The 12,064-nt window shown below is 35.8% G+C and overlaps 1 protein-coding gene across 1 annotated transcript in view; it reads right to left on the bottom strand.

Annotated features, from left to right (window-relative positions):
* The window catches only part of DNAH3 (dynein axonemal heavy chain 3), a 59,181-nt gene that overhangs the window by 44,535 nt on the left and 2,582 nt on the right, over nucleotides 1-12,064 (bottom strand). Inside the window, exons 3-13 of the mRNA XM_074886091.1 lie at nucleotides 10,313-10,538; nucleotides 9,929-10,131; nucleotides 9,202-9,391; nucleotides 7,292-7,487; nucleotides 6,191-6,316; nucleotides 5,279-5,474; nucleotides 3,842-4,021; nucleotides 3,321-3,457; nucleotides 3,059-3,164; nucleotides 2,294-2,472; nucleotides 740-924 (exon numbers count right to left, since the gene is read on the bottom strand). Of these exons, the coding sequence (XP_074742192.1) occupies nucleotides 740-924; nucleotides 2,294-2,472; nucleotides 3,059-3,164; nucleotides 3,321-3,457; nucleotides 3,842-4,021; nucleotides 5,279-5,474; nucleotides 6,191-6,316; nucleotides 7,292-7,487; nucleotides 9,202-9,391; nucleotides 9,929-10,131; nucleotides 10,313-10,538 (1,924 nt within the window). The remainder of the gene's footprint in view (nucleotides 1-739; nucleotides 925-2,293; nucleotides 2,473-3,058; nucleotides 3,165-3,320; nucleotides 3,458-3,841; nucleotides 4,022-5,278; nucleotides 5,475-6,190; nucleotides 6,317-7,291; nucleotides 7,488-9,201; nucleotides 9,392-9,928; nucleotides 10,132-10,312; nucleotides 10,539-12,064) is intronic.

Raw genomic sequence — 12,064 nt, 5'->3', positions numbered from 1 at the left:
GTGGATAAAAGTAAAGTTTAAAGCATTTTTAGACCACAGTGTGCAAATGCTGAATTATTCACAAAAGCTAGATCATAATAACTACAATGAGCAGACATCTCCATCTTCGTATTTGTCTATTTGTTCAGTGCACTTAGCTCATTATAACTAACTGCAGGACACATGCTTATAAGCCCGGCTATAAAGAATATGTAATTGTGAAATAGTGCGCATGCAACACTCCAGTCCAAACTGGAACAGAAAAATGTCCTGGCTTCCATAGGCATCCTAATTTTTATCAGAAGTAAATTCTAATAAACATGGCATATCCTAGTTATTTCTATCACCGTCTGATCTGAGAGTGTATTCTGCTTAACGAGAAAGGATCATCCTGCCACTAAAATGGGTATGCATTCCTATAATTGCTTTGGGGGATTATTAATGGTGAATAACACACAGCATCTGTGAATGGCACATTTTTGCCATTGGCAAATGGCACAAAGCAACTTCTACAGATGTTTCTTCTGTCTCGGAGAACAGCCTTTATATTAATAAAGAACAGCAAACCACAACAGCAGAACGGCCTCCATTGATCTCAACTGCAGAGATGCAAGTTCTCACACTTTTTTATTTGCTTTCTGTCTCTTTTAGAGCTTTCCATTAGCATTCTAGAAGATGCAACATTTATGCACGCAGAGCCCAATATCTATATATAAATATTTTCATATGGAGAATTTTATATTCTGTACTTGAGACATACAAGAAAGATCAGCGTAGTCCATGAGGAATTCCAGTCTGTGTGCTGTTTCAGTGACCTCCTGTCTCAGTTTAAAACCAGTAACTTCACTGGATTTCTTTAAGTATGCATCAAATTCCACTAGCTCTTCGGTGTTCAGAGGCACCTCATTCAGTCTCTTTGCAATTAAGTTATATTCATTGCAAATTCTACAACAAAAAGAAAACAGACATATCACTCGGATCATAACTGGAGAGAGATGCAAGATCTTGTTAATGAAGTTTGTCTTTTAAACAAGAATATTAAATTGCTTGATAAATTAAGTATTTAGATTGGATACACACAGCAGATAGGCATTTATAAAGGATGCCATTTTACTCTGTACAATCAGTTATATTGTCCTACATTTACAAGAATTGATATATAATAGAATGATTGCTAAGTTGGTTACAAATTACAATTAACAGGATATTAACAGTTTCCCTCCTATAGGTTAGAGATTCCTTTTCAAGATCCAATCTGCTGCAGAAAGAAATGTTTGAATGCAGTAAGCAAGAGCTCATTTAATCACCCCACAACAATAAAATCTAGTGCATGGTATGAAACAAAGTTATAAAGAGAAAAATTATTAAACAATCAAGTTTATTTTACATTGTACATGGGAAAGAAAATACATAAAGGAAGAAACTCTGTTATTTTCCTTCTTCCCAGCAATAAATTTTCTTGTTCCAGATTCCAGTTCAGTACTGCAATATCTATACAGACAGCATGCATGCAAACAGCAACCATACACAAAGGATAGGTTCACTTAAACCAACTCAAGCCTTCCAAATGTTAGGTGTTCAGCATAAGCTCAGTGTCTAGACCCCCTCCACAGTTAGTGGAGGCAGAGATGCCCCTCTAGACTGTGTTTCATCTCCACCTGGAGATGCTTTTTAGATAAGTGGGTTGAATCATTTCTTTATGGTGATTGTCTCTCTCCATTCACTGTGGAAGTATTCTTTAAATGCAAGGGTGGGGGTTTTTTTTGGGGGGGATGGGGATTTTTGGTGTTTGCAGGGGGTGGGGGGGTCTTAATTCACAGAAACAGGACTATCCCATTACATTGGAGTCAAATTATATTTTAAAGGTCTTTTTTTTGTCTTTTTCTTTTTCCCTTTAAACTTGTCAAAGTATGAAATCAGGACCATTACTTCTCTAGTTAAAAAAAAAAAAAGAAAAAAAGTCAGGGACAAGATAAATGAGACACATGCAGAGCTGAGCTGCATCCTACATTCTTCATGTTGCTTTAGCTGGATACCAGTAGGGGAAGCAAGGACCTCAACTCAAATCCTAGAAGGTCAGTTAAGGAGGAAAGAACAGTATTTCCAGTCTAATCCCTATGTACACCCTATATAGACTAAGTTAGATATCTGTTTACAAGTATTTCTGTTCCTGTTAATTTTAAATACCCAGGTGTCCTTGCACATGTCTGGTCAGCACTAGAAAGTCCAGCAGATAAATAAAGTTATCTCAGTCACAGATATACAGCATCAGTCCACGCAGACAGCAAGAACCATGCATGCTAACAACATGTACCTTTTATTTAACTTTCTGTTTTCCATCACTTCAAATTCAATCAATCTATCTTTAAGATTTTGGGTCCGATTGCAGAGTTCCTCATTCAGTTGTGCAGCATCCAAACAGAACAAGGCCAGAGGGACAGTGACATGCATGGAAGCAATCTCTCTTTTCAGTTTTGTCAAGCTGTCAATCTTCTACAAATGGAAAATAATAGATCTGTTATTTTTCCTTAAAGTCTATAGATAAAAAATGCTAAATAACAACTAATTAGTTCCCATCCAGTAAATGGATAATATATTCCAAACAGAAGAAGGAACCACTATTTTTTTATCTTTACAGAGTTCAGCTCCTGTCCACAGATTCCAGGGCTGAAAGCTTTCCACAGCAATATGTCATATTAAGGAACACCACAAATTGCCTAAAGAAGTATTTAGCCATAGGCTAATTCAGGAATGCAGAAAGAAAAGTAGGCAGGGCTGACTAAGGACATGACAGTCAAAAGACCAGCAAGCTGCAGATTCACCAAGTACTCTGGGCAGTCTTCCACTGGACTTCTACTAAGACCCAACAAAACCCACAGAAGAAGCCCATAAAGAAACCTCCTTCTACATTTGCACAGCAGCCCTACAGTAAGGGGCTATGTAAATTGAGATGGCTTCCCTAGTATTCCCATGGGTAAAACAAGTGATTTGAATGGGAGTTCATTAGGCAATATGTTAGGAAGTCGTGTGATGTGTTAGCTGCTGTATGAACGTGTAGCAGTTGCCAGTTACATATTACCTCTGCTAAAGCTTCTAAAGAATGACCTTCTTTCAAGAAATCTGTGATATCTTGCTGTGCATTGTTGTTCAAAAGATTGCTGTATTTCCTGTACACATTTAAATACCTTAAACACAGAAGATCACAAAAACAAAAATAGAAGATTCCAATGAGAAGATTTTCTATAGTAAGAAACACATAAACTCAAACTGCTTGAGTCAAATGGATAGTGTTATGAATCTGAGGGTTTGGATAGACAATGGAGTTAACAGCCAAAACTTACTTCTGTGGACCAAGTACGTTGCTCTCAAAGATCTTTTCAAGTTTGTTCACATACTCTGTAAACAATAATTCATCTGGTTTGACTGTACTGAGAGTGAGATCACGTCTTTTTAATTCTGGAAACAGAAATCTTTCTACCTAAAGGGAACCATTGCAAATACTGTAACAACACATACAATAGAGGAAATAAGGTATTCTATTACCCACTCACCCACCACTTCAAAAAAAAAGTGTTATTTGGTAAAAACACTGCAATGTGAAAAGGCTCTGATTCATAATTAATGCTTGGTTACACACATAGTTTGCTTGCAAAAACTATATGAAAATCAAACCAGGGCTTTAATATAACTTGAATCTGAAAAAGAACAATTTCTATGCTATCTTCTATAATCACAAAAGGTCACACAGTTCATGATAGATGACCCCCATTTTTATCTTCTATTTGTCAGTTTACTGCCTCATTCATAACTTTTTGTTTTTATTAATGCTGTCTTTTGTATGCAGCTATAACTTGTCCAGTACCTTTGGAAGTTCCTCAGCATGGTGCAGGATCTCCCTGAAGCAATGACTCATTAAACCCCAACATTCTTTCAAAGGTGGCTCAAAGACAATCTTGGGTTCTTCCACACTGAGTTTGACTGTTAGTATCGAAGGTACAAAGAACTGCATTTCTTGATACGGTTCTGTAAAATCACTTCCATCCTTAGGGAAAAGAATGAAAATTGTACATGCCAAAGAAATCAGCTATAATAATTTAAAAGATTCAAACTCCCCCAAATCTCTTCACTATACAGCACCAATAGGATTTTCTTCCTTAATTTTTATTCAAAACACTACTGTCCCAATACACAAGATTTTAAGGTGAGAACTGCTAAATGAATCTATAAGAGTTTGAATTAGGAAACTGGATTTAAACCTAATTGCCTTGATTTTTCTTTAAGTAACAGAAGTAAAGCACTAATTACCATAGAGAACAAAAGTTCTAAAAAAGTATCCATAATGCCTATCAGAAATAAAATTTAGAATCACATACAAGATCCTGGGTTTTTTTCATTGCCTTGTATGGTTAGTAAGAGCTGCCCTACCCTCAAATTGCCTTTACAGTAACGGAGTCCTAATCCATCATTAGACTCGTAATGCAGATGTTATAATGACTTTAAAAAAAACAAAACCACAAAACCAAAAACCACCAAACCCAAATCAACCCACGAGACAAAAAAAAAATACTAAAAAACCCCCAAGCATCAGCAACACCATCATCACCCAGATGCAAGGCTTAGCATAAGGTTTGACAGCCTACTGTATTAAGTGTGATCCTCTGGCCGCAATGCAGTATTTAATCTGCCACATTTATTCCATTTAATTATGTTTCATTTCATCTCACCATGGTAGATCCTGAGTGATCTGATATTTAAAGAACTCATTTCCATTAAGAGGCAACTTTATCATAGCCAGTGGTAAAAACTCTCATGATATAATGTTTACTATTTTAATTATGTGTATTACTTGAAACAATACAGGGCACTCCTTTGGTATAGACAGGGACACCACATACATAAACTACCTCTGCAAGGATTACATGTATGACTATGCACACTTTTTGACTTCAAAGGGGATTACTCACGTGCTTTCAGAAAAACACATTAAGTGTTTTGCCTGGTTAAGGCCAAGAAAGATAAAACTTCAAAAAAAAAAAAGCACACTCACTCAAGACAGAGTTGAAAATTCCTATAAACTGCTAGTTGTAACCCTAGGCCTGCAAAACTATTACTCAAGGGAGCAGTTCTTGACCATTCAAAAAAAATGCACTTGAGTATGTTTGAAGGATCGTGACATTTTTTATGGATGCAAGAGCTATCTGGGATATTTTAGCCTTCAAAGAGCATTATATTTTATGGCTATATGAATTATTATCTCCATGTAACACTGAAAACTATAGATATACTTCACAGCATATACCTTGTGGATCATAAAAAATGCAAGAAGATCTTCCAAGGAGTTAACAACCATCTCACGTAATTGTAACGACATTAGAGTTGACACTGAATGAAAATAGCTTTCAACTCGCTGAGAGGAATCAAAGTCATTTTCAGGAGCAAAATGAAGCCATTTCCTTTTCTGATCAAGGAAAATGGATGCACAAGTTGGGATCCACCTACAATGAAATATACGGAGACAAAGTATTTAAAAGCTTATTAGCCTTACTTCACTCCTTGCAATGAAATCTAAGCTCAGAAATCACCCAAAGAACAAGCAAAATTCAAAGGACTAGCAGAGAATTGTTAACTGGATGTCAAACAAAACTCTACCTACCAGGACTCAGAGGAAACCTGAGTTTTTAGGCTAAGGATTCTTGTTATAATGGGCCCCTACTATTAGTTAACTTGTCTATTTGTCTATAATAGACAAAATACTAGTGACAATATTAAATTATTAGCATTAAATGGGAAACTTGAGTTTGGAAGATATCTCAGGTGGCAGAATGCAGTCACTTTATATCATGTGCTATTACCGCATATAATTTTCTTAAATGGATCGATTTCTGTAATTTAAAAAATTAAGGTTTTCTGACACTGTTTTTATAGATTTAGACTCCAATCCTCTCATGGTTAGAAGCCTTCTACTTTCCAGACTACATTTATTCATAGTCGGTTTATTCCCATTTGCTCTTGTACAAGCACTCTCACAGTTTCACCAGCTCTTTCAGCATCCAGATGTTTATCCCTCTCCGCTATTTTCCCCTTTGTTTTGGCAACCTTGTGGTTGGGACTAGCACCATCTCAGTCTAAGATCTGTTTTAAAAAGGGAGCTCCATGTAAATCAGACCCTAAAATACTTTATTTATCTACTGTTACTACAGTTGGCACTGACTCGTTCTGAAGAATATTGTGAGCTTCCACACAGTGTCTTCGAATGACCTCCTCAAATTCAGTAGGCAACAGTGGCAGGTCTCTACAACACATTTCTTCAGTGCGAACAAACCTTAGATGACTATACCTATTGAAGTAAAACAAATAGTAGATATTTTATGGAATACTGTTTAAAAAACCCCATGAAATACAGTCAGGAAGGTCTCAGATGTATTTATAAACACTAATATAATTTCGTTGATGCATATCACTTCATTGCTAAGCTGTCCAACAAGTGCACTTCTAATTTTTTTTTTTGCTGTTGGCAAACATAAAAGGCTTCACAAATTTCATTTTGTACTCGCTATATTTAAAATTGTTAATTTCTTTCTAAAATGGTCAGAATAATTTCTTGTCCTTTTCCCAGATGCATTAGTGTATCCAGGCATTAAAGAACATACAAAATGATACATCCTGCTTCTATTCTATATTGATAGTAATAAGTACCTATCCTGGCTAACCTGTGGGGGAAAAAAAAAAAAAATTCATCACTACATATATCACAGTCTTTAGCATGTAAGAGCTTAAATTCCTGCAAATGTTACTTAAATGCAAAAACAGTTCTCAGGATTACTAGCTATCATATTTAACTTCATAAGAAAACATATCTCAATTTTTAAAAGTCCCCAGAACAACTTCCAACTACAGATACTTGAAAGAGAGTCAATTTTAAGAGTCAATTTTGTTGATTTCAGGAATCAAGATGAGAATTCCAAATCACTATTTACTTGAGCACTGAATTTTAATTTAGGAGTAACATCTTTTAACAAAGGGGATGATCTTTTCATAGTGCGAAGTTATCCATTCTTCACTGTGGATATGTAAAACATGTTCACACTTGTATTCAGAGTCTGCAGGAAACAATCACTTTATGTTGAAATTCTTAGAGGTTCAGAAAAAAAAATTCTTTAGAAAACAGAACAGATTTTGCCACTTTCTCTCTACTGGCTCCCCCAGGATCTCCGTAGCATATGTACAGAAGTCAGCAGATGCACTCTCTAACCAAGTTATAAAATAAAAACATCCTCAATTTAGTTAAGATCCTATGATCAAGACATCTTACTGAGAAAGCCAGAGCTGTTGCAAAGTGGGCATCAGTGGATTCACTACGAATAGATTCCTTTCGTTCCAGCTTTTCACTTCTTCATAAGAGCTGTGCCATGGGACTGGTGCACGGACAACTCTCTGGGGAAAAGGGCGTGGGGTACTTCCAATAAACAGTCTCTCTCTCTCAGCTGGATCCATCAAGATGTAATCAACTAGAACAAATCATAAATATCATGGTGAAACCTCATGTATGGTCAAAACACAATATCTCCACAGTTCAGGAAGTCGTAGAATTCTGCACATTTAAAACTTACACGCTGCCATATAGTTACTTACTAATCCTATTTTTAGGATTAAATACAGCACAATAATCAAATTACCAATTTGACTATAAAATTATTTCAGAAAAAGAAAACAAGAATTGGTCCCGGTTCTAAAAATGGGAGGCAGGAGAAACAGCTTTTCATTCTATCTTTCCAGTTAAACCACATTTATTTCGTGCTTCAATTCCTCGTCCATAAACTAGAGGCAGAAATATCTCCCTTTCAAGGATGATTTTTAGAAGGCTTCTTAAATGTGAACACAGAAATCTTATGAATCATCTGTTGCATCTAGGAAGGATATGATATTCAAAGACCTGATCTATGACCTGCTAAGTGCCAAAACTCATGTGCTACGAGTTCCAATGAATTGCTCATTACATATGAGATTAACAAAAGCTAGGAAGCAGACTCACTACCTCTTGCTGACATTAGCATTACCACAAAAAGGGACTACAAACACTAAAATTATGACATTGATAAGAGGCAAATTAAAGGGTACTTAGAAAGATATTGGAGACTATAGAAGGCAGAGTGAAAACTGTTCAATCTCTCCTTTTTTACGCTGTCATGAATGAGAGGCCACACCTACTTACTGGTTAACATATTTAAGAAAATTGAAAGGAATTATTTCCTATGTGGAAAACCCAAGAAAACTGTAAGACTACTGGAAAGCAAATTAAAAAAAATCTCACGTTCTATAGAATTGTCTCTTTCATATTCACTTTCAGATGGGCATTACTAAATTTCAAGGATTATGATATTCTTCTGTATTTCTTCATATATGATGATCTTGTCTTTGTTGAACATGAGCAGTATAATCCTGCATATTAATGTATCATCTAATTTTCCTTAATCCAGTAATGTCTTAAATTCTTTGAATTTGTGACATAATCCCAAGTGTAACATCTGACTTCACTGGAGTTACGAGACAGATGAATTTGGCTATTAATGGGTATCACTGATTTACTGCAGAATAACAAAAAAGTTTTCCTGGGAACAATCTGTTAAAATAGCCTAGTTTACCCTCTCCCCACATTAGGATCAAATATACTTAGACTGCTGTTGACAGATACTTGTCCATCATGCAATTCAAAGCATCATTCATCAATGAATCAAAGAACATTCATCAATGAATAATCTGCTGCGGTGCTTCACAATCTTTATAGTCACAATGCCTACCTTCTTATCTAATTTCTTCTGCTACAAATTAAGATGATTACTCCTTGTCCACCATCATTTGAACAACCCCCTCTTTATACATCTGATGAGATGATGCAGAATTATGCATTTTGAACGTGATTTAGATTTGAATTAGGAGTGGGAAATTGGAAAAGTATCGACAAAACGATTCTATGGACCCAGAGCTACTGAACTTGGAAATTACTGTATTTCAGTGATGGGATATAGGGTTTAGTAAATAGGTATTGGTTGAAATGGAAAGGTTAGGTAGCATGATCACAGATTATATTCTCTCAGATATCTCCTGCAGTTCTACTGACCCCAGAGGAATTCTCCATGGGTGCTAAGAATAGAATACAGACTTGCTTTCAAAGTGCAATAAATGTCTACATACTCTGAATTGCTAAGAGATTTTGAGTCTTACCAATGGCTTTCATGAGGCCGATATGATAGTCTGTCTTAATTTCTTCTTTTAAACTTGCAAGTAAATTCTCCAGGTCTGGGTTAGCAAGAATGTGGGTTGGAATATGCTTTAAAATTACATTAATCACTTCCTTATCCTGAGGTGCCAGCATGTCTTCCTGCACTCCATTATATATGTAGTAACAGTATCGCTAAAAAATAATGTTTAAAATATTATGCTTATTGTATGAATTTTCTGACAGATAATTAATTACTACAAAATATTTTTAGCTTTTCTATCACTTGAACCTTTTCTGCAATTGAAAGGTGTTTGAATGTAATGGATTTTGACTGTTTCCTGGTTCTCCTAAAACACTGCCAATGCCTGACATTTTTACAATACTTCCATCTGTTTTGATGAAGCATATACACAGAAAGAACTGAGTGCAGCATATTAAATTACTGATCTCTAAAGTACTAGCCAACAATGTGAGAGGTTAAGAATTTGGGAAGATGCTTCTATTTGCAAACCCACTAGAACAAAAATCAGACTGAGTAGCTAGGAAGAGAAACAAATGGGAAAGGAGTGGACAACATTTAACAGCAGTTTGCTATATTAAATATGTACATCTTCTAAACCTCACGTACTGACTTGTTCTCTCAATTACTTTTAAGTAAACAGTTTACTGACATATACTGCAGATGACTACTGCTGCTACTTTTATCTTAAAAAGAAATTATACAAGTACCTCTATATCATTTCTTGAAGGTGGCTTTTCTTGTTTACTTATCTCCTTCTCATGTAAGTGCATGACAACAAATTGTTCTTCTGGGGTCAATGGTTGGTTGTCTGTATAACGTATGACATGTAATTCTGGCATATGGGCTGGTGCACATTGACTTCTTTGTGTAAGCTTGAGCTTTTTCCTAGAAAGATCAAATTCTTTTGAAGCTTTAAGCACCAGTTAAGAAAAATCACATACAGGAATATTTTTCAAATAAGGTATGCTTTCAGACTGGTGAAAAACAGAGCTAAGTCAATTAATCATGATGCTTTAACAGATAAGCAATTAGAGATAAAAATGTATAGTACAAGCAAGGCTAAACTTATAAACACATTCAAATATGGATACGCGGTGAGGCTGTTCTCTGCTCTGCTGAACCCAGTGACATCCCTGTCATTGAAGAGGACTTTAATTTGTGCACATTTTTCAATTTTAAATCCCGTGCAGTAAGAGTGTAGTTATTAGCTATGGAGTCACTTGGGCTTCGGTAGTAACTCTGTTCTTTGAATGGAGCTGCCAAAGTCCATGATGCTTGTTGCATCAAAGGGGGATAACAGCCGCTCTTAAGGACAAGCTGGAATTGGAAAAAAAAGCAATAGTTTTACACAGCACAGTAATTTAAAGAGTCATCTTAGAGCTAGAACAGTGATAAAGATCAATTAGTATAAAGAGCGAATACATAAGTCTGACTTAGAGTCATTTGACCACAAATCTATTTTTAGATCCCGATGTTCCACACATGTATAAGAATAATTTTACACAACGTTTCAGTAGTACTCGTGCATTTTTTTGCATAATCAAGGTCTTTTTTAAAAATAAGAGAAGCCATTAGTACATTATCTAGTGCTGTCTACTCCCCCACATCACCATCTTGCTTCTTTTCTTCTTCTCCTTACATTTGCTTAAATCTAGAAAATTCTTATTTCTCATTTGTTAATGACCTGTCTACTTTTAACACTCAGTCCTTGTACTAGTTGAACAATAATACAAGCTAACAAATTCAGCTCTCATCTTTCTCTCTCCCCCATAACAATACAGGATTTGTAATAGATTTCTTCTCTCTGTTCATTCCATGGTTTCTCAGGTGACCAGGTATCTATTGATTGGCCTGTCATCAGTCCTGATGTCTAAACTTTAATAAGATAGCTCACAGGCATAAGGGACATCAGATAGAAAAGTATGTTTCTTATCAAGATACCCTCAGAGAGAAAACAAACATAAGATAGAATCATGATTCAGACCATGGTTCCTAAAGCTCTTAGTCTAAACTCATATCTTGCTTGTTTCTGTATTACATCTTGTTTAATGATTTTTGCTTCATTGGAGTAACACAACCATATCCCTATTACCTGTTTCTTCCTCTTTACAATGCAGCATTACCATCATCAGTTTTAGATAATTCTTTAAAAAAGCTTCTAAATACATTCGTGACATCCCATCCTTGGTTCCCTCATTTCTCTTGCTGTTCCCTTAGGAGCTGCAGTTAAGCTCCTCTTCTCAGCATTTTATAACCTCTGAGAGGACAGCATATACTAGAGCATAAAACAGCTTCTTTTCATTTAACCTATAAATGAAGCTATGAAGTATTATTTTTCAGTCTATCATGAGCTTTAGTGAGAACAATACAGTTTGTCAATCTGAAATACAGGCTAAGGCAAGATTATTACATCTGCCTTGCATTCTTCTTCTGACTGACAGGGCTAATCTTATCAGCAAAGAAAAAAGCATTGAAGCTACTGCTGCAATCATACTCCTTAAATTAGCTTCTGAAAGTTCATAGAATCTTTTCAGTTCAATTTCTTCCTCTGCACACACTAGACATGTGGGTAGGTCCCTGAATTAAAGTTTTGGGGGACAAACTGATACATGAATTAAAAATAATTCAGAGATTTAGAGATTCTTCCCCAGAAAGTCACTATATATCTTTAGGAACTACTGAAGTCAGCCTAAACTCTGAATTCTTATCTCCTCTCTCAATTAGGTCCGCTTTGTAAACTATATTCTTTCTTCCCCACTAGGTAGAACAGCTTTCTGGGTGCAGAGCAGGTGCCTTGCTAAATGTGATAACCATGGGAACCCCCTGGGGAAAAAGCTGGTCAG

The sequence above is a fragment of the Strix uralensis genome, chromosome 16 (genome assembly GCF_047716275.1).
Source record: "Strix uralensis isolate ZFMK-TIS-50842 chromosome 16, bStrUra1, whole genome shotgun sequence".
Classification (NCBI taxonomy): Eukaryota; Metazoa; Chordata; class Aves; order Strigiformes; family Strigidae; genus Strix; species Strix uralensis.
Note: the sequence above shows the minus strand (reverse complement) of the source record. Positions and strands in the feature narration are given on the sequence as shown.